The 27,951-nt window shown below is 44.8% G+C and overlaps 1 protein-coding gene across 1 annotated transcript; it reads left to right on the forward strand.

Moving 5' to 3' along the window:
- The first annotated feature begins 15,752 nt into the window (after positions 1–15,752).
- LOC137756446 (melanoma-associated antigen 10-like) lies at positions 15,753–19,670 on the forward strand. The gene is made up of 6 exons (XM_068532701.1): positions 15,753–15,770; positions 16,242–16,359; positions 16,975–17,092; positions 17,885–17,953; positions 18,410–18,742; positions 18,932–19,670. Exons 1-6 carry the CDS (start codon positions 15,753–15,755, stop codon positions 19,668–19,670), a joined length of 1,395 nt encoding a protein of 464 aa, XP_068388802.1.
- Positions 19,671–27,951: the final 8,281 nt, after the last annotated feature.

Raw genomic sequence — 27,951 nt, forward strand, 5'->3', positions numbered from 1 at the left:
CTTACCATGTGCTTTGAGGGTAAGATCACCCCAAGTATTTGGTGAATAACTCTAATAACTACCAGACTAAACAATACTCTGTAGTGCATATGGATATATACAAGTATAGTGAAAGTACACAGATTGGAATGGAACAGTTGAACTCCAAATTCAGATTAGTGATACCTCTGTGGAGGGAGGGAAGGAGGAGAGTGGGATGGGATGAGAAAGCTGAATAACTGGTATCTACCTCTTCAGTTAACTCTTTTCTCCACTCTGCTCTCTGCCAGGGGAGGCTGACCTGTATCAACCTTATCAATGGTTTCTTCATGTTCTGTGGCTTCAGGATGGGTTTGGACAATGGGAAAGCCAGTAGGAGATCAGAAAGAGACTAGAGAGTATTCTTCTGGCTCCCTCTCCATGAGGTCACCTCAGACTGACTGTGTCCCTTGACCAGAGGTCTCTGCTACTCTCAAAGAGGCCAATTCTACATGATTATTCTTTGGATTCCAGGCATCCCTCCTTTTCTTATCCCTTTGGGCCTAACGGTGGTAACAGTTTAGTTGCTACTAGTTGCAAGTTTCTGCACTGTCCATTGTAGTTCTCTTATACCGGATCAAAAAATGGGCAGAAGATCTAAGTAGTCATTTCTCCAAAGAAGACATACAGAACATGAAACAGGCCAACAGGCGCATGAAAAAACACTCAACATAGCTAATTATTAGAGAAATGCAAATCAAAACTACAATGAGGTTATCACTTTACTCCGGTCAAAATGGCCATCATCAAAAAGTCTATATAAAATATTTCATAATTAAAGAACAAACTGCAAAATTTATGTCAAACACACTGTAAACATCACAATGCCCTCCCCCCAAAAAACCTTTAAAATTTTATTTTTTAAACCTATTGTATTGACAGTTTCTAAAGTATGGAGATTAAGATGGTTTTTGTTCCTTTTTCCTTTGTGATTTTTCTGTTTCATAAAACAAACAAACAAACAGAAAAACTCCCAAACAGTAGGAGTTCTGTTAGCTGACCGCTGAGTGGTTTCTGGTTCCTCTATGATACATGTAATACTTGCAGCACATGTAAAGTTCATAGCTGGTAGGCATCTCCCTATGCGCCTATATGGCCCTTTTCCTACTGGTTGAGGTGTATGCTTATCAAGAATCATTTGTATGCTCACAATCTTTTTATATGCTAATTAAGCTTGATATCCTAACTATTTAATTAAATGTCAAGAAAACCAATGAGATATAACTGTAAAAGAAAGATTTTTTTCCTGTAGGAATGCTCAGATAAAAGCCTTGGAAAGGGCTTCCCTGGTGGCACAGTGGTTGAGAATCTGCCTGCCAATGCAGGGCACACGGGTTCGAGCCCTGGTCTGGGAAGATCCCACATGCCGCGGAGCAACTAGGCCCGTGAGCCACAACTACTGAGCCTGCGCGTCTGGAGCCTGTGCTCCGCAACAAGAGAGGCCGCGATAGTGAGAGGCCCGCGCACTGCGATGAAGAGTGGCCCCCGCTTGCCGCAACTAGAGAAAGCCCTCACACAGAGACGAAGACCCAACACAGCCAAAAAAAATAAAAATAAATAAATTAATTAATTAAAAAAAAAAGCCTTGGAAAGGCACAATAAAGGTGAGCCTCTAAAATAAATCTGTATTAATTAGGTATGAGCAAGAAAATTAAAAGATTTGTAAAAATATTATAAAAATTAGAAGGCCTCTCTCAGACTGTTTGGCAGGCGTTTTTTTAAGTTATTGCTCCAATTCAAACAAAATGTAACTAGAAATTATAGTGTATTCACTATGAGTATGCATTTCATAAGAAAGATGAACAGAACTCTGGATACATCTCAAGAGAAGACCTTGGCTTCACATTACAGGACTGGTTAAGGAATGTACACTTTCATGCTTTATGTTAAAAATATGGAAAACAACTGCAAAACTCTAATGAAAGAAGTCAAAGATTTAAGTAAACGGAGATATTCCATATGCATGGATAGGAAGAATCAATATTGTCAAGATGTCAGTTCTTTCCAACTTGTTTTATAGATTCAAAGCAGTCCCAGTTAAAATCCCAGGAAATTATTTTGTGGACATTGACTTTAGAATCAGTTTGTCAACACAGAAAACCTAGATGACCTTGGATATGACAATGACTTTTTAGATACTACACCAAAGGCATGATCCATGAAAGAAATAATTGATAACTTGAACTTCATTAAAATTATAAACTTCTGCCCTGCAAAAGATGCTGTCAAGAGAATAAGACAAACCACAGACTGGCAGAAAATACTGCAAAAGACATATCTGATAAAGGACTGTAACCCAATATATAACTCAAAATATACAAAGAACTCTTAAAACGCAACAGAAAGAAAACAACACCCCAATTAAAAAATGGGCGAGAGATCTGAAGAGGCACCTCATGAAAGAAGATATATAGATGGTGAATAAGCATATGAAAAGATGCTCAACAACATATATCATTAGGGAATCGCAAATTAAAACCACAATGAGATACCACTACACAAGTATTAGAATAGCCAAAATCCAGAACACTGACAATGCCAAATGCTGATGAGGATGTGGAGTAATAGGAACTCTCATTCACTGCTGGTGGGAAAGCAACATAGTACAGCTACTTTGGAAGACTGTTTGGCAGTTTCTTACCAAACTAAACATACGATCCAGGAATCATACTCCTTAGTATTTTCCAAAAAAGTTGAAAACTGATGTCCATGCAAAAACCTGCACATGGATGTTTATAGCAGCTCTATTCATAATTGCCAAAACCTGCAATCAACCAAGATGTCCTTCAGTAAGTGAATGGATAAATAAACGGTGGTACTTCCAGACAGTGGAATATTATTCAGAGCTAAAAAGGACTGACCTATCAAGCCATGAAAAGAGATGGTGGAATCTTACTGGAAGTGCACATTACTAAGTGAGAGAAGCCAATCTGAAAATACTACATACTGTATGCTCTAAAAAATAAAGTCTATTAAAAATATTTGGAATGATTTTTGATTCCTGTTTTAACTGACTTTTTAGACTGCTTACAATAAATAAGAGGTCTTCTGTATTTGCATTAAAAAAACTGAGAAGAAGTACAGTTGACTCTTGAATAACATGGGAGTTAAAGGGACTGACCCCCCACTCAGTTGAAAATCTGCTTATAACTTTATAGTCCATCTCTATCTACATGTCCACATCTGCAGATTCAACCAGCTGTGGATGGTTAGTACTATACATATTTAATGAAAAAAATCCACATATAAGTGACCCATGCAGTTCAACCCATTTCGAGGTGCAACTGTATATCAGTATTTTCAAGTCCCTTATCCCTGGGTGGTATATTACAGGTGAATTTATTTTCTTTACATGTTTTTTTCATTTTTCATATTTTCTATAATAAACATTTACAATTTAAAGGGTTATCTTTAAAATAGTGAAAATAATGTGGAAGAGTAAAAGTAGCCTAAACTACAGGGTAATTCTTTAGTATTTACTTCAAGAATCCTTCTATTATTTTGACAATTGTAACATTTAAACTATATTTGAAATTAATATGCTATTCTGGTGTAACTACTTTGATATCCCAGCAGGTTTTTTGTTTCTTGTTTTGTCCTTTTGCCATGAGGAAATAACTGCCTGAAGTTCCTGTCTGTTGTCCATATGATGTGTTATGGATTCCAGAAAATTTTATGTCTTCTTGTAAGTATGGCAAAAATTGCCTGCTTGTTGTAAATATCAGTTTGCTGGGAGATATTCATAATGTTGGGTTTATGCACTGTCTGTAAATCCATTCCTTCCTCTTTTGCCTGAAGATATACTTGGAAATAGAGCGTTTCATCAGTTAAGTAATTTTCCACAAAATATCAGAAATAAATAAGAGAGAAGTACACTCAAGTGAAATGTATTGAGTATAATTATGTAAGTATACTACAGAAAGTGAACTTGAGAGAGAAAAGAGCATATTTTTCCACAAGATGTTCCAAGTGGAAAAGAAGATGCCACATTTTAGTATAGAGAGAAATTTAGGAATGAAGTGTTCAAAAGCTGGAACAACCAATGGATGCAACTTTTAAGAATTACTTGTTTCTAATAAAATACCAGTCAGTGACAGAAGCCAGGATATGGTCATCCTCAAGTCATCTTGTCCTCAGTTGGCCTGCAGTAGTCAGTCACCTTTGGCTACCATTGTGCCATCCAGACTTCTAGCATTATGATTCCAACAGTGAAGAGGGGCATGGGTATTCTGATGCTGAAGGCAATCTTTGGTGCCCCCATCTCAGTTTATTTCTACTCTTGAGTACTTTTCACGTGTCAGTATGTGCACTTAATTCTGGAATGTACAGTCTAGAAGGGAAGACTCACATATACTTAAATCATGCCAATACTGGGCAAATTGTAGTTGGCAATAGAAGGGCAAAGTACTGCCAGTACATGTGGGTAAAGAGGGAATATGGTTTGGAGAATGGACAGGGAGGTAGTGGCATCTGAGCTGATCCCTGAAGGACAATGTGCACTCAGGGTCTGGTGAGAAGCTCATTTTGTTTGGCATTATGGCTTCCTGAGGCTTATCTCACCAGACTAAGAAGGTTGATTTTTGAGTCAAGGTTAGAGCTGGTAAGAGCTGCCTTTTAGAAAGAATCCTCTGCCCTTAAGAGTGGAGTGCACTGGGGAAAAGGCAAGACTGGAGAAATCACCTTTTTCTGTTAACCCTCCAAACCTATCACACCCTGCACCCTAATATGCCTCCATTTGGCTTACTCTCCAAAAGAGTAGAAAAACTATAGCACTTAATTCTGTTCTATCTAGCATCCGATCTTTGATAAGATGCTCACATTAGGACATTCTTCAGATTCTCACTTACCTGGACCATCCTGTGGGTCCAAGAGGAAAAATAAAATTATGTCATCTTAAAAAAAACACATCAGGAAGATCAAAGTTTCTTGTTCCAGCCTTCACCTTCCTTATGTATAAATATATTAAAAAAGTATAAAGAATTATTGATAGTACGGATATGTCGGTTTTCTGAGTGTGGAGTTTCTACCGTATTTTGTTTGTATTTGGATAATTTTTTGGCATCTGTAATCAGCTCTTTATTATTAGAGTTAATGGAGATGAACAAAGGTTGGATAACCCAAAGAGACAGATAATTACAAACCTCTGTTATTCTGACTTTGGGAATCATTCTTGACATATTGCTTCCTCATCTCAGAAGAATGACCTGAGGACAGGAAAAGCCAAGATATAAATTTGCGTTCTTCCACTTAGGAGGAATAAGGTACTGCCCTCTGTAGCCTCCATCTATATTTATAAAATGTTAGGAAAAGCCTGACATTTGTTTAGAGACTAGGCTTCTGAAGTTTACATTGTCTGGTTTATTGTCTTAGTGTCTCTTTCCCTCTAAGGAACATCTCTATCTTCTTGGAAGGAAATTTCTTCTTCCTCTCAGTCAAACCAAGTTGTTCTAGTAGAGCATCCAACTGTCCTTGGTTACAAGGGTAGGCACATGAGAGAGAATGGAAACAGCAGAGCGGGCAGCCAGGTGGTATTTGAGGTCTCAGTTCCAACTGTTCTGAGAACAGACACACCCTTTGGTTTGGTTATGTGAACCATTAACGTTCCTTTTTTGCATAAGGTTAGAGTTGAGTTTCTGTTGCTTATGAGAAGAGTCTCAAAGAAAACGCTCTTAATCTGTTCACTCTTTTCCATTCTTACCACAAGTGCCCTACTTAATATTCTTATGACCTCTTACATCTACTGTTAAAATAGTTTCCTGACAAGCCTCCCCATGTTCATGGAGGAAGTGAATATTTAATTGTATTTCATTTTATTGCAAGTGCTGGGTGCCACAGGTCCCTAACAGGAAGGCGGGGCTGGAATCTTGGCCCAGATTGGGGGCAGTGATGGTGGCAGCAAAAGCGGTAATAGTGATGGCATCAGCTGTTGGTCATGGGGAGTGATAGTACTGCACATGGGGGTAAGTGCTGGGACCCAAGGTCGGAGGTTGTCTTTCCCATCTGTCCCCAGAGCCTGTCCCTGTAGTGTATGTACAAACATCAACTCTGGCCTGAATACCAGGACAAGCGCTGTCTGTGCTCAAGCAGTAAATTTGTTAGTAAATTATTATAAAAATAAAAGCATGTACATGGACATTGTACTAACCATTTCAGGGAGTTATTAGAATTCTTCAAGGAGTTTAGAATTTCTGGTTTTGAAACCTGCTAAAACATTGCAAAGCAAATATCCACAGGCTTAGAAATAAATGTCAAATTTATAGATCATTACATTTCACAGAAAAAAACACTATTTTCATATGAAGACTTGGATCTTAGTGTTTCTGCTTCTCTGGTTGAACGTGAGTAATACAGTGTTCTATGGGGAAAGTCCCAAAAGTGTAGTACTTCTGGAAGGAAGATACCAGATAATGAAAGGTACAAAAAAAAGCAAAAACAGAAAAACAAAAACAACCCAGCCTAACTTATAGTTCACCAATTATAAATCTTTTTTAATCAAAAAAAAATGAAAGGTCTAGACCAGCACTGAACAATAATAGTACTTTTGCGATGACGATGATGGAAATGTTCTCTATCAGTGCTTCCCAGTTCAGTAGCTACTAGCCACATGTGGCTATTGAATATTTGAAGTGTGGCTAGTATGACTGACTATGTGGATATTTAACTTTAATTAATTTAACTTTAAATAACTACAAGTGTCTAGTGGCTAATGTAGTAGACAGCAAAGGTCTAGACACTCTGATATATGGGAATCTCCTGAAAGAAACAAATATGTTACTTTGGACAAGTAAGACTTGAGCAGAACATGTTGGCTATTTTCAAATATCTGAAGGATTGTCATGTGATTGTTTAGAAACACTCACTGTGATTCCACAAAGCAGAACCAGAACTACTGAATAAATGGTTACACAGGGACCAGTTATGGACTTTATATAAAGAACTTTCTAGGGGGCTTCCCTGGTGGCGCAGTGGTTAAGAATCCGCCTGCCAATGCAGGGGACACGGGTTCGAGCCCTGGTCCGGGAAGATCCCACATGCCGTGGAGCAACAAAGCCCGTGCGCCACAACTACTGAGCCTGTGCTCTGGAGCCCGTGAGCCACAACTACTGAAGCCGGTATGCCTAGAGCCCGTGCTCCACAACAAGAGAAGCCACCGCAATGAGAAGCCCGCGCACTACAACAAAGAGCAGCCCCCGCTCACTGCAACTAGAGAAAGCCCGCGTGCAGCAACAAAGACCCAACACAGCCAAAAATAAATAAATAAATAAATATTAAAAAAAAAAAAAGAACTTTCTAACAACTAGTGCGTCTAAAACTGCAATGGGTGACTAGACTAAATGTCCTTCAAGGTCCCTTTCTTGTGCTGTGAATCTATGATTTTATGATCTAAATGTTGGTAATGGTGTACTATAGAGGGAATTTCTTTCCAGCTAGATAGCCATGTAATACAAAGGTCATTTAGGACACCCAGGCTATGTGGCCTTGTCTATTTTTCTATTAAATCCTGAATGAAATATATTCTGTCAATATCTGAGATTAAGAGTTCTATTTTCTACCCACTGTTTTTGAGAAAATTCCATTACTAAAGTAATTTTCGGGAAAAAAGAAAACTAACTTTTCAAGACCTTTTTCTTGAGGCTATCAACATATAAATTCCATGATTCCTTCATTTCCCAGCTTTCATAGGTTTCTAAGCTTACTCTAGAACATTGACAGGTAAACATTGAGATTGATACAATTCCTAGGTTAGATAATGGTTGATGCTAATTACTTCAAGCAAGAGTGTAATCTGACTAGATGGAAGCAGTTACCATAATCAATTTCCGTGTTTACATTCGTGCAATCGTGTCTTTTGTGTGATACTCAACTTAGGAAAGATTATAAAGTTAAAATAATTATGTATTTTATTTAACAATTCAAATGCAATGGCAAATCAAATCATTCAACAACAAATATTTACAGTGCACACTCTGATCCAAGCAATGTACAGACACTATGGATACAGTGGGAGACATGGCATGGTCTATAGAGATAGACAAGTAAACTGTCAATCACATCTTGAAAATTAATTTGATGATGAGAGGAGGAGCATAGAAGGGGTATGGGAGTACAGAGAAGAACACCCAACCTAGCCTGGACTTGGGCAGGTGTGGGATGAGGACAAGATACATTATTGAACACTGTTCTATATCAATTTAGATATGATTTTTCTCATTTAATCTGTCAACATGGTATGCTTGTCCTGGGTTTAACTGCCCTCAGATTCACCCCTCACTTGTCCTCTGCTCTGCCCTATAATACACACAGGCTGAATCCTACAGTCTGCAATTCTTAGGCTGGCCAACATTTTGCTGCCATCTGGGTTCTGCCAACAGGCAGACTAACAGGATATTAAACCCAGGAGGATGGAACAGCCAGTTTTTCTCCTTCTTCCTCTGCATCAGGTAGTTTCCCCTTCAATGGCTACGTATTTTCCATGGTTCCAGCCCCATCAGATTGATCCACCATGGCTCCAGATCCTACTGAACCCAACACGTAGGCTCCAGTAACACTATCTTCTCTCTTTGTCCTTCCAGCCTAGAGGTGGGAACGGCTTCTTTATGTTGCCAATTATAGGGTTCCCCAACTGTCCCCTGTTTAGCTTCTCCATCACTTTCGTAACCAATTCTCTGCTTTAAGTATTTATCACGGTTTCTATTTTCCTGGACAATCCCTGACTGTTACATGTGTGGCCAATTATAGTGACAGATTTTCTAGTATTAAACTTCATCACATTCCTGGGATAAACCCAATTCTGTCACCAACAGTTAAATATGTTCAAGTTTCTTCTATAATTAATTAAAAAACAACCCCAAACCCCCCAAATACCTCTGGATCCTGAAACCTCCAAATAACACTATATATCTCTCATATTCTTCATATCCTAATCAAAAATATTTTTTACACTCCTAGCTTTTGTATGTATTTTGAAAAAATTCTAATAATATAAGTAATCAGATGATATATTTATCTTTACCTATGTGATGCAGCCCAAGCGCTACTCAGAGGGAAATATATAGCCTTAAATAGATGTATTAGAAAGTAAGAAATGTCTAAAACATCCAAGCCATTCAAGAAGCTAGGGAATAAATACCATGTTAAACCTAAAGAAGTAGAAGGTAGGAAATAATGAAGGTAAATGCAGAAGTAATGAAATGGAAAACAGTAGAGCCAAATAACAAAAGCCAGTTCTCTGAAAATCTTATAAAATAGACAAATTTAAAAAATATGATTACTGAAGATAAAAGCAGAAATAAACAATATAACTTAAATCAAATTGTACAAAATATAGATGCAGAAGAGGTTTAAATATTATACGAGAGCACAGCAAATATATTACACCTTTCCCTCAGGATAATCAAATGATGTACCAAGAACAATTTCCACATATTATAGGGGTATTTCAGCTCTAATAAACTAAGAAGGAATGAGAGAATAAGAAATGATCATTCTTCAAGCCCTAAGGGATTAATGGATAACGGTCATCAATGACTGCCAGCATCAGCACAAAGAGAGATAACCAGACATTATGTACCCTCCTATTGGAAGTACACAGCATCACCTATGGAGTAGTCTTGCAAAACATAAAAAAAAATACAAAAAAAAAAAACCTGATCAAGTTTCTACCTCTAACTAGCAATGTAAAGAAGTACAGGGGGCTGAAGAACATGTTAAAGGACACCGAAGTGTTGCAATCTGCAAAATCCAGACTATGGGAAACAATATAGAACACAAGACCTGTGTATGTGTTTTTTAAACAATAAAAATCAATTTCAAAGAAAAAAGGTGATGGGGGGAAACTGTAGATTAAAAATAACTTAGGGGACATAATAAAAAATCCCAATGTATAGATCATAATTGGGCACCAATTGAAGGAAACCAATTAAAACTATATATATATATATATGGCCATTAGGTAATTGTGAAATATAACTGGATATTTGATGTTAATGACATTTAAATTTTTAGGGTTGATAATTGCATTGAGTTTATAGTTTATAAAAGAGTCCTTATCTTTTAAAATGCATACCAAAATATTTAGGGGAGAAATGGTGCAACGTCTTGGATTTGTTGCATTATTCAAGCAGCAAAGATTGGTGGGGATGGTGGTGGATGGAGGTATAATTAGAACCATGTTGGCCATGCATTGATGATTGTTGATGCTGAGTATCAGGTATATTGGGTTCATTACACTATTCTCTCTACTGTTGTGTATGTTTTAGAATTTCTATAATAAAATGTTTTTATTATAAATATCATGTCATTAAATATGAAATCCTAAGTGAAATAGACCACTTTTTAGAAAAAAAAGATCAAATTGGTTCATAAAGAAATAGAGAATTCCAATTGAACCATACAAACTGAAACTGTTTTCAAAGCTTAAGCCATCCTTAAATGCTCCAGGACAAGCAGTTTGAAGGCCCATTCTATCAAATGGTCAGGGAGAACCAAATCACCATGTCATGTAATCTCTTCTAAACCATATAAAATGATGGGCAGTTATTCCTTAATTCAAAAACCAGATGAGGACTCCCCATGAAAATAACACTTGAGCCAAGCTCACTCACATGGCAGTAAATACCTTAAATAGATTAATAGCATATTCAACACAGCAGTGAATTAAATGAACAAAGAGACTGTGTCTGAGGAATGAAAACACGATTTAACATTAGGAAATACTTTCAACTGTAATTCCCTATATTAACAAATTTAAAGAGTGTGTTAGTTTAGGACTTCAACGTATGAATTTTGGGGTACACAATTCAGCTCACATCAAGAGAAAACCATTCAATTGCATCAATGGGTACCGAAAAAAAAATCTTAAAAAATTCATTACAAGTTCATAGGAATTCTTTTAGCAAACTAAGATTACAAGGGAACTTCCATTCCCCCAAATCTATAGCAAACATACTTTAATGTGAAATACTAGAAGCATTTCCATTAAAGTCAGGGAAAAGATATAGATACATGCTATCATCTTTACCATTCAAAAAAGATACTGGAACACAAAGTCAGAGCTGTGGATATCAAAATAAATAAGAGGTATGAATACTGAAAAGAAAGATATACTATTTGGTGATAATATCACCTGTGTAGAAAATTCTAAGGAATAAGCGTGTGGAATATTCAAATGAGTAAGAAACCTCAGAAAGACAGTATAAATTCACTATAGCAAAAGCCAGAGCCTTGTCACATAAAAGCAATAACTAATTAGAACATGTAATAGAAAATATCCCATTCACGACAGCAATAAAATCCAAAAATTACCTTAAAAGAATCATCACAAAAATGTATGAGATCTTTATAGAGGCAACTATAAAAGTTTACTGATAGATCCAGGTAAAATAAGTCCCAGATAAACAGGGCAGTATATCATACTTATTGATGGGATACACATCATTGTAAAGATGTCAATTCTCATTTACAGATTTAGTGCCTTACCTGTAGCTGCTAAGGTGACAATCAAACTTGGGCAGCTGTCTTCTCCCAAAATCAAGCCTGGAAAACCACAGAAGGTAGAATAAAAAAACCCTCATAAATACACATAATAAAATCTAAGTGACAAAACATGAGAAACCCCTGGGGAAGACTGAGGACTGTGTTGAACTTGTGTTTGGGGTGAGGGAGTTCTGGGGCTAAGACAGATTGGGGAGAGTTTGTAGACTGTAACAGAAGGAAGATGACAGGATAGGGAGGAACAAAGTTTAAAAACTTCTGCTCCTGCTTCATTGTAGTAATCTCAGGCTGCACCTAAGACCCCAGATGCCAGTATCCCTGGAGTAATGTCAGGAGAGCAGGAAAGATGGGTTGATTTAGCCAGTATGACTCGAGTCTGCTAATAATCACTTGAAACCACTCTAGTGGGTAAAGGGCTGGTCTTTCTAAAAAATATATTATTTAAGCAGAATAAAAAAAGTGGACTAAAAATGGGATAGTGAGTATCACAATGAATCACCCACAGTAAGGTAGGTATTCATGAAATACACACACTCACAAACACACACATTCTACATATATACCTGGCAGAGATACACAATGTACAATATATTTCTTACTATGAATGAGGGTTATAAAAAAGAAAATCACCTCACTGGACAACGCAATGTTAGATAAGCTCAAAAGAGGCAGGACATCCCATAATCGCAACTCTTCAGCCTCTTCCATGTAGAAAATAATTTGTTTTAGAACAAAGTTTCTAAAATCGAAGTCTGGCTGGTGAAGAGACCCATTGGGAAGTTGGGCTTCTTCTCTGTCATGGGTGCTGCTACTCTTCCACACAGCAACTAGCCTGGAACCTGAAACCATGCTTTGTAGGAGTTGCACTTGAGCAAATGGTCAGAGATGGCAGAGAGGGGTAATTTCCCACACTGTATTTAATTGACAACCCAGGATACAAGATGAGGACTCTCAAAGAGGATTGAAGGGTCCACCATTCCAGAACAGAGGGTACCCCACAGAACCCTGCTTTACTGCTGATGTCAGTCCTGCGAGACTCCAGGCAGGGGTCTCAGGCTGAGCAGCCCTGTTCATTTCCAGCTTGGGGGTCTCAGGAAGGTGGAGGCCTTGGTCTGAAGGTGGCAGGCATAGGTCAGTAGAGGGAGGAGTCCAGATCTTGCCAGTTGTCAGGTAAGGACTTGAAAGAGGATCTGAGGGCCTAAAGCAATTGGCCCCAGCCCTGCCCTCTTTCCGTGGTTAGCCCTGGGAAGCCCCAGGGCATAGTCACTGGATGTGGTCAGAAGGGAGGGACAGGTAGACACTGTCATCATCAGATCACCACCAGACATCAAGGTGAGGACCCTGAGAGAGGACCACATAGAAGCCTGCTGCATGGGGCTTCCCTGGTGGCCCAGTGGTTACGAATCCGCCTGCCAATGCAGGGGACACGGGTTCAAGCCCTGGTCCGGGAAGATCCCACATGCCACGGAGCAACTAAGCCCGTGCGCCACAACTACTGAGCCTGCACTCTAGAGCCCGCGAGCCACAACTGCTGAGCCCGAGTGCCACAACTACCGAAGCCCGCGCACCTAGAGCCCGTGCTCCGCAACAAGAGAAGCCACCACAATGAGAAGCCCGCTCACCACAACGGAGAGAAGCCCCCGCTCGCCACAACTAGAGAAAGCCCACGTACAGCAACGAAGACCTAACGCAGCCAATAAATAAATAAATAAATACATTCATTAAAAAAAAAAAAAAGCCTGCCGCAGACAGAGGAGGTACCACAGAATACAGCCCTTTACTTGCTTTCAGCCCTGGGAGGCCCTAAAGCATGGTGGCCAGATGTGGGGTCTGCTGACTTTCCATTCGGGCATCAGAGAGAGGTGAGGACCTTGCTCTGAGGGGCCCTGTTTCATGTAAGGAGAGGGGAGGGGGCCCAGGCCCTGCCAGGCATCCAGAGGAGGATCTTGAGGCAAGACTGTGGCGACCCCCTTCCCAGACAGTGGGGGACCCACACGAAGCCGCCCGCGCAACCAGCACGGGACACCCGGGGCAGCGCACCCCTCCCCCACGTCCTCTTTGGAGGGGGCGGTCTCGGGGAAACGGGGACCTTGGACCGAGGGACGCATCATCAGGTCAGCAAGAGGGAGGGCCCGTACAAGCCCTGTCGGGAGTAAATATAAATACTACCTCGGACAAGTCTGCGGGTATGCCTACAATCTCAGAGCGGGAGGGTAGCTTGCCTGCCTCTGCCCTCCGCAGCCGTGGCACGTCGTAGCCGACATGACGTTCGCTCACTTCTTCCTTGATGTTCTCAGGGAGCAGCGGCTTGTTCTGGAGCCCACGAGGGAAGCAGCCCAGGCAGTGCTGGAGTCAAGGTGAGGACTCTGAGCCAGGACTGAGTGGCTTTTCCACCCCAGAGCAGGGATCCTGTCAGCGCCCTGAAGAAAGAGTGAGAATCCCGTCAGCGCCCCGCCGAAAGAGCGGGAAGCCCGACCCCCGCCCTGCCCCTGCTCTCATCCCTGGGAGACCCCAGGCAGGGTCCCTGGGTGTGGAGTGTCGAGATTAGCACCTCAGGAGTCTGCAGGACAGGAAGCTGTCTCTGAGGCGTGCAGACTTAGACCAGAAGAGAGAGGATTCCTAGGCTCTGCCAAGCTTCCAGGTGAGGCCCCTGAGGAAGGAGGGAGAGGCCTCCACTGCAGAGGCTTCGCCTCGCCTGTGCCGGCCGTCCTGGAAAGCCGCCGGCACAGGCCGTCAGCTGTGGCGCTTCGGGCGCTGTCGGGAGTCTGAGGGACGCGGGGCTAGTCTGAGGGCTCGCGGGCGGGAGGAGCCCCAGGCGTTGTCTGGTGTAAGGGGAGGACCCGGAGGGACGAGAGGCCCACCGCAGGGGGTTCCGCCGCACGCTTGCTGGCCGCTCTGAGAACACGCAGGCAGGCTTTCTGGGCATGTGGTGAGGCTCGCTAGTGGGGACTGGACTGGGCAGCAGAGGAACGAGCCCAGGCCCCGCCGGGCGGCAAGGCGAGGGTCCACAGTGAGGAGAGCGACCCTCTCAGCTACCCTAGACGGGGCCCTCCGGCCCGCTCTAACCCTGCCGTCCTCCTCGAGGCCCCGGGCAGGGGCCCCAGATGTGAGGTGCCTGACTTCCGGCCGGGGGCTGAGGGAACGAGGCGTTGTCGGTTGGGGCCGGTTGGGGCCGGTTGGGGCCGGTGGCGCGGACTTGGGTGGGCGGAGGCAGAGGCCCTAGCCGGCCCGGCGCAGAGGTGAGGACTGGGAGGAAGGCCCGAGGGCCGCTCTCCGCATTCCCCCCGCCCGCCCTGCGCGGCGCCCCGGGCAGCCCAGGCCGGGCCTCGGAGGTGTTCTCCCTGGGCCTCCGTGTCAGAAGCGTCGGGGCCCGGGGCCCTGTCCGTCGGGGCTGGACTCGGGTCAGAAAAGGGGGGGTCCCGGCCCTGCCGGCTGTTAAGGGGGACCCTCGTGGAGGACCGAGGGGGCCTCGCAGTCCGCACCGGGGGCCCGTGGGCGCCCGCCCCGCCCGGCTGGCTGTCCGCCCTGAGCCGACTCGGGCGGGGCTGTGGGCCGCGGGGCCCCTCTCCGTCTCCTGACGGCTCTGCCTGGTGCCCCGGGGCCGTGGTGGCCGTGGTGGCCGTGGGCTGAGGCGGCGGCCTCGGGTCAGAAGAAGGGAGGGGGGCGGGCCCCGTGGCGACTGCGTGGGAAGCCGTGAGGATGGACGAGGGCACCTTCCGCGGACGCGGAGCCCCTCGAGCCCCCCCCCCCCCGGGAGGGCTCAGTGATGCCCCCTCGTTCCCTCAGGACGCCGTGGGGCTGGTCTCTGGGAGAGACGCCTTTGCCTGAGGGCCGACGGCAGCACCTTGACGGGGGACGGGAGCTCCCCCGCCACCGAAGAGATGGCGTTCAGCCCCTGCTGTCAGCCCTAGGAGGTCCTGGCAGGGGTGGCAGGGTGTGGCCTCTCGTTACTTTTATCTGGACGTTCTCAGGGGAGCGAGGCCGGAGACCTGAAGGGGCAGGGACAGCTCGGCGGAGGGAGGAGCCCCAGGCTTTCCCGGGCTCAGATTAAGGACTGAGGGTCCCCCGTACACCAGGACAGATGGGGCCCAGCAGTTCTCTGCCCTTGCTGTCGACACGGGCGAGCCAAGGATGGTTACTGGATGTGGGCCCCGGCTCACTCTTTTTCTGGGGGGTTCCCGGGCTGGGGAAGACCTTGGTCTGGTGGGCGTGCCTGAGTTCAGCAGCGGGAGGAGTACCGCATGCTGCCAGGTGTCAAGGTGAGGACCCTGAGGGAAGATTTGCTGGACCTCCCACCCTGGGAGAGGGGTCTCCCAGCAACCTGCCCCTGCTGTCAGCCCTGGGAGGCCACATGGCAGGGTTGCCAAACGTGGCGTTTATTGACTTACACTCTGGGAGTCTCAGGGAGGTGAGACTTTTTCTGAGGGCTGGACCTCAGGGTAATAGAGAGGACCGTGAGGGAGGATTGAGAGGACCTCCCTCCCAGGTAGGTTTGGCCTCTGTCTGCCCTGAAAATACCCATCTTAGAGAGAAGGGGCCCCAACCCAGCCCTGCCCCTCTTGTCAGCCCCAGGAGACCACAGGCAAGGTTGGCCAGATGTGGCATTTCCTGACTTTTGCTGGGGGGAGGGTCTCAGAGAGGTCACAGCGTCGGTCTGAGGGGTCCCAGGCTCTATCAGAAGTCAAGGTAAGGACCACTGGGAGGCCTGAAGGCCCCCTTTCCCTGAAAAGAAGGATGCCACAGAGTCTCAGCGCTGGGAGGATCAGAGTAGAGGTGAGCAGATGGGAGGAACTGTCCCTTCTGCTGCAAGCTATGCCAGGGGTCAGGGGGATGGAGTGTCTCAGGGAGGTAAGGTCTGGGTCGGAGCAGGAAACTTCAGGTCAGCAGAGGGTAGGACAGGCCTTGCCAGGGGTACAGATGAATACCTTGAACGAGGAGAGAGTGCATTCCCCACGCTAGAACAGACCCCAGGCAGCTGTGGCTGGATTTGGTGTCTTTTTACTTTGTCTGGGGTGTCCCAGACAGGTGAAGGCTTTGCTCTGAGCTGATGACACCAGCAAAGGGGGGAGTCCCAGAATCTGAGGAGTCAAGGTCAGCTAAAGGCCTTGAAGGAGGACTAAGGTTACCCCCTAAGACAGACAGAAGGGGTCTCACAGAAATTCCACCCTGTCCCCACTGTCTGCCCTGGGAGGATCCGGGCAGGAATGCCCAGATGTGGTGTACCCTCACTGCCTGCAAGGGGCGCGTGGAGGTGTCCCTGGGAGGTAAAGCCTTGGTCTGAGAAGGATGATTTCAGGTCACCAGATAAGGTGGGCCCAGGCCCTCCAGGAGTAAAGAATACATTGAGGGAAGACAGAGGGAACTCCTTATCCCAGAACAGAGGGAACCCAGCCCCTGCTGTCAGCCATGCCAGACCCCAGGCTGCGGTGGCTGGATGTGATGTCTCTTCACTTTTGCCTTAAGGGTCTCAGGGAGGTGAAGGCCTTGGTGTGAGTGAGAAGACAGGTCAGCTGAAGGAGTCACGTCAGGTCGGAAGAAAGAAGAGTCCCAAGCTCTACCAGAGTCAAAGTAAGGACCCTTGGTGAGGACCAAAGGTACTGCCAACCCCAGAGAGAAGAGACCCCATAGAGTCTGGCTATCTCCTGTCCTCAGGCCTGGAAAGGCTCAGGCAGGGTTGGCTGTATAGGTATGCCCTCACTTTCTCCAAGGGTGAGAGAGGTGTCTCAGAAAGGTGAGCTCCAGCCAGCAGGGGGTAGCCTAGGCCCCGTCAGGAGTAAAGATGGATAACATGAGGGGGCATTGAGGATAGCCCCACCACAGGACACATGGGGACCAGCTCCTGCTCTTGGCACTGGGAGGACATAGCAGGGGTGGTAAGATGTGGTGCCTCATCTTGGTCCATGGGTTCTCAGGGAGGTGAGGTCCTCGTTCTGAGGAAGTGGCGGTCTGAGGGGAAGCCACATCAGGTCAGCAGAGGGAAGACTCCTAGACTCTGCCAGAGTTTAAGGTAGGGACCCTGAGTGAGGCCTCAGGGCACACCGTCGCCCGAGGACTGAAGGCATACCCAGCTCTGCCCTTCCCCTGTTGTCAGCTCTGGGAGGCCCTGGGCACAGTGGTCAGATATGGTGGGCCCTCACTTCCCTCTTGGTGGTCTCAGGGAGGTGAGGGCTTGTTCTGAAGGGGCCAGAGTCAGGACAGCAGAGGGAGGAGTCCCAGAACCTACCAGGCATCAATGTGAGGAATGAGGGTAACACTCAGCTAGGAGAGAGGGGGAACCCACAAACTTCATTCAGCTCTTTCCATTACACCCGGGAGGTCCTGGGCAGGTGTGGTCGAAAGTGTTGCCCCTTCACTTCCTTCTCATCTGTTTAAGGAATGTGACCTCTTGCCTTAGGCTAGCAGAGGCACAGGAGGAGAGGGCACAAGACTTGTTAGAGGAAAGGTAAGAACCTTAGCATGGAGGGGATCATCCACTCCAGAACAGCGGGGACCTCACAGAACTCGGCCCCTCCTCGCCTGTCAGGGGCTTCAGGAACCATGAGGTGAGGGCCTTGGTATGAGGCACGTGTCCTCAGGTCAGCAGAGCAGAGGAAGCCCAGACAGTACTGGGAGACAAGGTGAGGTGCACACCCTGAATGTCTGCCAGGGACCCCACAGTGCCTGACCCACCTGCCCACAGTCAGCCCTGGAAGCCTCGGGTTGTACTGGTTGGCTGCGCCCTGAGGAGCTTTCTCACATCTTCCTACAGGTTCCTAGGGGACAAACTGTCCAGGGAGACAGGAGCTCTGTGAGGCCCTAGAGCACCCCCTAAAGAGGAGATCTGTAAGCCAGCCTTTGTCGGAGCTGCCAAGGGTGCGTTTCTGTGCTGAGGCTGCTGACCGCTCCCTCTCTCCCCCAGGCCCGTGGGATCCCATCTCCCACCATCCTGCTTACACTTCTACCTGCTGCCTCCAACAAGAGTCATCATGCCTCGCTCTCCAAAGCGTCTGTGCCTCACATTTGAGCCAGGCTTTCAGACCCTAAGTGACGTACAAGGCCTGCTGATAGTACAGGTTCCCACAGCTGAGGAGGAGGAGGAGGAGGAGACTGCCTCTGTTTCCTCTTGCTCTTTCACTTTCTCCTACCCCTCCACTTCCCCCCCTTCCTCTCCTCTGCTACTGGGCGCCCCAGAGGAGGAGCAGGAGGAGCAGGAGCAGGAGGGGGAGCAGGAGGAGGGGGAGCAGGAGGGGGAGCAGGAGGAGGGGGAGCAGGAGGAGGGGGAGCAGGAGGGGGAGCAGGAGGAGGGGGAGCAGGAGGGGGAGCAGGAGGAGGGGGAGCAGGAGGGGGAGCAGGAGGAGGGGGAGCAGGAGGAGGAGCCTGCCACTGAGACATTGGGTCCTCCCCAGAGTCCTCAGAGCTCCTTCTCCTTCATGTCATGGAGCACATCAGATAGAAGCTCCAGCATCCAAGAAGAAGAGGGCACACGCTCTCTCCAGGCCTCAGTAGACACCAGATCCTTGCTCAGAGAACTGCAGGATGAAAAGGTGGCTGATTTGTTGCATTTCATGGTCCTCAAATATCGACTGAAGGAGCCCTTCACAAAGGCAGAAATGCTAAAGGTTGTCAGCAAAAAGTACAAAAACCAATTTTCTGTGATCTTCAGGAAAGCTTCTAAGTGCCTAGAGGTGATCTCCGGCATTGATGTGAAGGAAGTGGACCCCAAAATCCACTCCTATGTCCTTGTCAACTCATTAGACCTCACCCATGATGAGCTGCTTAGTGATGACCAGAGCATGCCTAAAAATGGCCTCCTGGTAATCATCCTGGGTGTGATTTTCATAGAGGGCAACTGTGCCCCTGAGGAAAACATCTGGGATTTCTTGAATATGTTAGGCGTGTATGCTGGGAGGAAGCACTTCATTTTGGGGGAGCCCAGGAAGCTCATCACCAGAGATTGGGTGCAGGAGAATTATTTGGAGTACCGGAAGGTGCCTAATAGTGATCCTCCACGGTACGAATTCCTGTGGGGTCCAAGGGCCTATGCTGAAACCAGCAAGCTGAAAGTTCTGGAATTTTTGGCCAAGGTCAAAGGAACTGACCCCATTTCCTTCTCATACTGGTATGAGGAGGCTTTAAGAGATGACGAAGAGAGTCGGGGCCACAGTTGGCCCCTTGGATAGTACTACTGCCATGTTCATTGTGCAGCATTCCTCAGCAGTTTCTGACCCAACTGAAGAATGAGTGCAAATCTTCGCTCTGTGCTTGGAGAGGGCAGTCAGGGTTCTAAGTAGAGGAGGGTCGGGGTCAGGCTGGGGAGAACACACTGTGCAACAAATTTGTGTTCCTGTTCTGTATGGGTGACTTGAAAGTTTATCTTTTTTTGTTTTCCTTTTGGTATTTTTTTCAAATGCTTTTCCTTTAATAGGTTTATTAGCTTTAGAATCTGTTTATAAATGATATTGGTCACATTTATTGCTAAACATCAGATTTAAGAATAAGAGTTTTGATACTTTGCAAAACAAGTTGGGGAACCTTCCATCTTATTTTGTGATCCGGAACAAGATAACATGGCATTGGAATAGGAATTTTCTTGGAAATGTGAAAGAACTCAGCAGACAATAGAGAAAAAAATGTAAAAGCTGGTTCATTTTTGGATTCCCTTAACTACTTTAGTGTATTGTTCCATAATATGAAAATGTATACCTGGACTTGCTTGGCTTATTCAAGAAAGTAGGAGTAATCTTAACAAATCTTAATTTTTTGATTCCCTTAACCATTTTAGTCTATTGTTCAGTAAAATTAAAGGATATATACTTGGATTTGCTTGGTTTATTCAAGAAAGTAGGAGTGATCTTAATCTTAATAAATAAAAAACTCACTGACTCATTCATTCATCAAACATTAACTGGATATTTTCTCTTTGGAAAGCACTGTGTTAATAATGGAAATTCTAGGGTAAGCAAGACACACCCCTACCCATAGAAGGGTAGAGGTTAGGAGCAGCAGTCATATCAGGAAGATGGTGAGATGTCCTCCATCATCTAAAGAACAAGTAAAAGAAGAGTGAGGAGGTGGGACTCCAGATGCGAGCAGTCGAGTGGAAATGCCCTGAGCTAAGGCAGTTTGGGGCTTTGAGAAATGGCAATTCCTTCTTTGGGAGTTCATTTTAAATTAAGCTGTGAGTGGTGGCAGGGGCCAGACTCTCAGACTGTGTGTTTTAGAGGTGAGAGAAGAGCCTGGAATGGAAAATTGCTTAGTAGTTACTTTTGGATCAGGGATAAACCAGAGGGGAATCCCTGCCTGGGGCAGGTATGAGAGCTACCCTGAACTCTTGTCCCAGTGCAGTTAATACAGTGCATGAAGGTGCTCTATACATATCATCTGCAGTGATTTCTTGAGAATAGGGTGATACTCTCTTGAGTTGGTACCCAGAAGCCACTAGGCTGACACTCCTTTCCCTGGCCTAAGAGAGCCAGAGCCAACTCTGTTAAAATCACATTAAAGGTAGGTTATCTTGAGTGTAATTAGGCCAAATCTGAGCAAGGTCTAGGCTTTGGTGGCAGTGAAATGAATGAAAATAGTATTTTAGATGGATGAATACCTGGGAGAGAAGGAAGGAGTTAGTCTTTCACTTAAATTCTAAGAGCTTTGAGTTATATCAGCTGTGGAAGACTAACCCATACCCCAAATTAATATATCCTCTAAGAGGAAAAATTTAATGAGTTTTGTGAAGCTGCATTTTTGCCTGATTTGATTGAACTGTGTATTATTTGAGACGTCCTGGATAAAAACAAAATCCCAGAGGAGAGGGCAGTAAGATCTGGGGACAAAAAAATACTAGAAATAATTGCCATTCATTAAACATCTAATAAATGCCAGGCACTGTGCTAGATGCTTTTCATACTTTGCATACATTCCAGCAGCCCTACAAGACAGGGCTTATCAAACCCTTTTTACAGAGGATGCATCCAAGGCTCATAGTGTTAGTAATTTCCCCAAGATTATACTGCTAGTAAGTGACAGGGCTGAGACTAGACCATGGTCTGAATTCATCTAGGGCCCACGTTGTTCCCACTCCTCCTAGCCCAAGGCAGGTCTGTCTTCTATTACTCTTCTCAGTACTGTATAATATCTCTCAGGTGACAAAAAGAAGGACCATGTAAAAAAAAAAAAAAAAAAAAGAAGGACCATGTGATGGTACTAAAAGCAGGCGTAGAGAAGGAAGGGGAAATGAGAATAAAACATAATTTGGGGATTGTCTGAGCTTTATTTACCTAGGGTCCTCCTGCTTAGAGACCTAGGATACCCTAATAGCTAACTCTACCCAGGTGCTGCATTTGTGTCCAGTCCTAGCAATATCCTGACTTAGAGCATGCTTCTCCTGATCTTCCCCAGTGTGCCCTCCTGTCCAACTCTGGAACCTGGCCTGCTGGCTAGCTCCTCCCTGTCTCCTCATCTGAAAGCTGTGCCCTGCTCCCAGTGGACAACCCAGAAGCACCTGCCTTCCCCCTAACATAGAACATTCCTACTCCCTGCAGAAGTCCCCTGGCTGTTCCATCTGTCACTCTGGAGCCCTAATAGCAACAGCCCCTTCAACTTAAAAGTTCAAATTGGAAAGCTCAAATAGATAGTGTTGTTTATACTGATCTGTAGTGAGTTGAATGGTGACCCCCAAGATATATATATATATCTAAGATATATATATCCAGATAGATATATCCAAGTCCTAATTTCCAGTATCTGTGTATGTGACCTTATTTGGAAATAGTCTTTGCAGATGTAATTATGTTAGGAATCTTGAGATTATCTTGGATTTAGGGTAGGCCATAAATACAATGAATGGTGTACATATAAGAAAAAGGAAAGGGAGATTTGACACACACACACAAGGGGATATGAAGAATGGAGGCAGAGATTGGAGTGATGCATTTATAAGGCAAGGAATGCCGAGGGTTGCTGGCGATCACCAGAAGGTAGAAGAGAGCCACGAGATGGAGCTCTCCTTCAAGGTCTCCAGATAGCCCTAGGAAGCTAATACATGTTCATTCCCCCTAGGTGTATTTAACAAACTCTCAAAGTGTTTTGCAAATGGGCTTGTTAGTAGAGTCTGATTTGGCACATAATCTACTGGCTGGTGAGATATAACTCTGAAGTTAGATACATTATTTTTGAAACCACCCTAATATTTTCAGTAGGATTTTAATGGGATGTCTTTTTGAAATTGATCGCAGAACACATACATAGATGGATGTGCTTATCCATGTGGTTAAAACCAAAGCCTTCCTCATAAATGATACATAAGGAAAGACCGTGGAAATCTCTGTGTAATCAAAAGGCTCCAGAGGCTAAATTCTTAAAATCTTTGTAGTCCTTCTAGGAGGTGAAAATGGTTCCTTAGCAGACATGCTGGCTTTGTTTAAAAATGAAAAAACATCATTGTTAGGAACTGCATGTTTGTGTCCCCCACAAATTCATATGTTGAAAACATAACCCCCAATGCAGTAGTATTAGGAAGTAAAGCCTTTGGGAGGTAATTAGGTTTTGATATGGTCATGACGGTGGAGTCTCCATGATGAGATTAGTGTCTTTATAAGAAGAGAAATAGACTAGAGATCTCTCTTGGCCATGTGACAATAAAACGAGAAAATGGCTGTCTGCAAACCAGGAAGAAGGTCCTCCCCAGACACCGAGTCTATCAGCAGCCTGATCTTGGACTTCATAGACCCCAGAAGAGAAATAAATTTCTGTTGTTTAAACCACTAAGTCGATGGTATCTTATTAAAACAGTTTGAGCTGACTAAAACAACCATCCTTCCACTGCCCCTTGTCTGTGTACCTGCCACACAGGAAAAATCCTGGTTCTCAGTGTGCCAAGAGGCACCTGTACAGGTGTTCGGGAATGTTCAGTCATGTAGAAGGTAGCAGAGGCTCATAAATTAAAAGACTTTGACTATGTATCACAAGGAAGGAGAAAATTCTCGGTCTGTTGAGATTATAAAGATTATTGCAAAGAGTAGTGCAGGAAAGTGCTATTGAGTGAAGAAGGGTGATTTCTCCCCGCTAAGATTTACAGAATCCTTTGACAACTAGGTGCGGTCCTATATTTGAAAGCACTTGTCACATGGTAGGTTCGTTCCTGAAAAGTTGGTGAATCTCAAGGTAAATTTGATTTTCTCAGAAACTCCCTTCAAGAAATGAAGAGAGTTGTTGTCATATCAAATTATAATCGCTGCTTTTTATTGAGCACCTACTAGGTGACAGCTTATGGGAGAGGCTGTGTGGTGGCTTATGGAATAGACTACAAGTGCTCGTCCACATCTTGTCTTCCTCACCTTCCTGGGTGGTCCGCTTGTTGTTAGGCAGGAGCCAGTATGCCCTTTCCATGCTTCCTATGCCATTCAGCAGCAAACAAGGAGACCCTATGTTGGGATAATGGTGCTACAAGATGGAAGCAGCCTGGATCCTTGAGTCGCCTGAAAGCAGAAAGTCCCTGCCAACCCAAATCAGAATTTATGTGAACAACAACAATAACAATCGTGTTAAGTCACTTGTATTTCAGGTTTTGTCTATTGCATCAGCAAGGAGTTACTTTAACTGATTAACACACAGCTCCTATTTCTGGTTTTAAGCTTATTTAAATACTTTACTTAGAAAGCTAGTAGTTCATATATTCTTGTAAAAAAATTCTAAAAATAAAAATCAATCACAATTTCCCCCTTTACAAAGTTCCTCCAAAATTCAGACCCCTTCTCAGAGGTAACCACAATTAAAAAGCTGGTGTGTATTATTTTATTTATTTTTTTAAACATCTTTATTGGAGTATAATTGCTTTACAATGGTGTGTTAGTTTCTGCTTTATAACAAAGTGAATCAGTTATACATAATGTATATGTATGTCCCCATATCTCCTCCCTCTTGCGTCTCCCTCCCTCCCACCCTCCCTATCCTACCCCTCTAGGTGGTCACAAAGCACCGAGCTGATCTCCCTGTGCTATGTGGCTGCTTCCCACTAGCTATCTATTTTACATTTGGTAGTGTATATATGTCCATGCCACTCTCTCACTTCGTATTATTTTAAAGGCTTTTCCATAAATGTATATATTAAAATATATATCATTTTTCTTTTAACATACTTGGTAATTATGTATATATTAACCTTCCACTTACCTTTGCCACTTAATAAAGTGAATGCAAGATCTTTCCATGACAGCACCTACTCCCTAGAATTCTAAAGTATGTATGTGCCATAATTAAACACTTCTCCTCCTGATGGACACATAAGTTGTTTCCAATTGGTTACTATGGTTAATAGAACAGAAATCAACATCTATGAACATGAATTTTTTTGGAAAATTTGTATGTTTTCTAATAATAAAGATATAACATAGAAGTTGTGTTAATGTGCAAAGGGCATGAATATTTAAAATTTTTATAAATATTGCCAACATTGTATTCCAGTATGTTTTCTCACAAATTACTGTATGTAAATATCCTACACTCTCATGAACATATTATTTTACCAATACTTTAAATTTTGGTCAAAATTACAAGTGAAAAAATATTGTGTCAAAGTTATTTTAATTTGTGTCTCCCGTTTTCTCATTAGGTTAAGCAGAAAATTAACTTAATCCCTCACCCATATGAAGCTGGGTTTATGCAGTGATGTCCTGAGTAAAGGGATTCCTCTGGGCATGACTTAAAATTCTGAAATGTCAGCAGGACCTTTCCCCTTTACTTTGAGAAGCAAGGACTTGGCCAGAATGACCAGGAGCCAGGGAAGGATACTCTCAGTCAGTGAGGGTCATTGAGAGCATCCTGGCGAGAGCAATTGCCAGAGCCCACAAGAGAGCACGTACAGAACCGAGTCCAGAGGGCCCCAGGCAGGCTGGCAGTCAGGGCTCTCTGAGTCCAGAGTTCAGGGCCCAGAAGGAGAGATGGTGGGGAATCTGGGTGGGTGGTACTGGACGCCTTACAAGAACAGGCTGGGAAATCTCGGCATCCTCATGACCAGCTGGAAGTCTCAGTGTGGTCTGAGTGGGTAGGTCATTGGGAGGAGTGGACCAGCCACATGCCGGACACCACCCGCTGCCTTAGAGTCGCCCCTGTGTCCTGTCAGGAAGAGCACAGCTGCTCCCCTGCATCGTTTGGGTGAGCTCCATTTCTTGACACCTCTAGTGGTCCAGTGCTCCCTTGCCAGTGTCCCCGGGCAGGGAGCTGTCTTGATGCCTGCTGGAGGCTGGGATGTGCCCCTGTGTGCAGTGGACCCCTCCGTAGCAGCTGGCTATGCGAGTGAGTGGGGTGGTGACCGACGTCTGCCAGTTGAGACAGGCCAGGGGCACCAATGAAGAGTGGAAGGCAGTGCGCAGCCACAAGGAGGGGGCAATTGGAGGGGCAACCCCTGGGACTAATCACCTCAGAGACTCTGCAGCAAAAGGGCTGGGTGTGAACATGCATTGAAAAATGATCCAGGTGTTGTCCCCAACTCAGGCTGCCTCCCACGGATTCTGAGCTGTTGGGACACTAGAGGGCGGGTGTCCTGTGGCTATGACTGCCGGTCTATGTTGCCACCAGACACTGTTTGGGATAGAGGATTGGCCCACGGTGCAAACATTTGCAGGGTTGATGGAGTCCTGTGGAGATGGTACCCTTCTTTGTTAAACTGACTGGGAGTGAGGGGATGTGTGAAGTCCAATGCAGGAAGCAACAGGTACTATCCTGTTGAGAGCATCTCCACCTCTAAAATGGTGTTTGCACATGGGGAGATGTCCAAAATGACACTCTCAGTGAGATTTTCCCATGGGATTTCTGAAGTTACGTGAGCAGCTGTAACACTTTGGGTTTCCTCCACGCAGGCAGAAGGCCCAGGCAGGGGACAGGCTCTACATTTTAAATCATTGAATGTGATCCTCCAGCATTTTGATTGATTGATTTATTCCTTCATTTATCAATTCAACTAATATTTATTGAACACATAATGAGTTAAAAACAATGAGTAAACAAAGCAAAACAAAATGACAAGGGACTTAATTCAGCTGTGGGTGGGAAGAGATAAGGAGAGATTTTAGGAAAATCCTGTGAAATGGTGTTAGAGTGTATGATTCTGAGTTCTGAAGTTTGCTGATTAGGTAGAAGCTGTTTCTCCTACCTGAGATTGTGGATAGAGGAAGAAGAGCTGGTGGTGATTTGAGTGAGGAGTAGAGATGATGAAGGGCATGGCGAACGACGTCAGTGTGGGCCATGTAGATGGTGAGGTGGAGTGCGCTATCCACCTCAAGCTGTCCCTTGGGCAGTAGGAAACATGGGTTGGATTATCAGAAGAGGGTTTTGGGCTGGAGAATTAGGCCACATCAATAGAGGTCATTCATTGTACAGACAGTAGTCTACATGCTATAGGATATCATTCCCTCTCCTGCAAAACCAGTTAACAGCTAAAATCACACAAAGTTTAATGAATACAAGGAAAACTTTTTTTTTTTTAATTTATTTTTGGCTGCTTTGGGTCTTTGTTGCTGTGCACAGGCTTTCTCTAGTTGTGGCGAGCAGGGGCTACTCTTCGTTGCAGTGCGCGGGCTTCTCATTGCAGTGGCTTCTCCTGTTGTGGAGCACGGGCTCTAGGCGTGCGGGCTTCAGTAGTTGCAGTGCGTGGGCTCAGTAGTTGTGGCTTGCAGACTCTAGTGCAGGGTCAGTAGCGCACGAGCTTAGTTGCTCCGTGGCATGTGGGATATTCCTGGACCAGGGCTCGAACCCGTGTCCCCTGCACTGGTAGGCGGCTTCCCAACCACTGTGCCACCAGGGAAGTCCCACAAGGAAAACTTTAAAACAAAAAAAGTCCTCACCCAATTTAATGAAACACAGGAAAACTTTTCCCTGGTGGATTTCTGGGTGAGTACTTTTTCTTGATATGTATAACTATATATACATACATAAACATAATAAATATATACACTTACGCATATAATATACACACACATGTATCATACACACACACACACACACATACACACATATGCCTGTGTATTTGTGATTCATATTATATATCCAGTGACTCCATTCTGCCCAATGCACTGAATCCCAGTTTTGCTGCCTGGCTTTCCAGCACTGCCAACAACTTGTGGGCCCCCAACCTCTGCACCCCCAGCATACCTTACCATCCCATTTCTTGTTCCCCAACTCCTCATTGCCCCACCCCTGATCCAGACACACAGGCACACACTGTCCTACTGACACGTCTCGTCCACATTCTCAGCCTGAGGCTGGCTGCTCTCCCTACAACTCACCGCCCCCCTGAAGGTTTTGTTAGGATTTTTCACAGGCTCTTGCTGCCTGTCTATCCAAAACCTTGTCTCTACTTTCCTTCCTAGCCTTGTTTTGAACTCTCTTCTGCAAAGAGGCCCCTGCTAGCGCCTTTACCTGGTAGCTTCTCAGCACCAAATACCATGAAGGGCCTTCTCCAACTTTGCA

The sequence above is a fragment of the Eschrichtius robustus genome, chromosome X (assembly GCF_028021215.1).
Source record: "Eschrichtius robustus isolate mEscRob2 chromosome X, mEscRob2.pri, whole genome shotgun sequence".
In the NCBI taxonomy this organism is placed as follows: domain Eukaryota; kingdom Metazoa; phylum Chordata; class Mammalia; order Artiodactyla; family Eschrichtiidae; genus Eschrichtius; species Eschrichtius robustus.

What these genes read in the sequence shown, in the direction of transcription:
- LOC137756446 (XM_068532701.1), top strand. An exon ending in AGTCAAAGTAAGGACCCTTG is followed by an intron (nt 17,093 to 17,884) that starts GTGAGGACCAAA and finishes CATCTGTTTAAG; the next exon opens with GAATGTGACCTCTTGCCTTA. An exon ending in CAAGACTTGTTAGAGGAAAG is followed by an intron (nt 17,954 to 18,409) that starts GTAAGAACCTTA and finishes TCTCTCCCCCAG; the next exon opens with GCCCGTGGGATCCCATCTCC.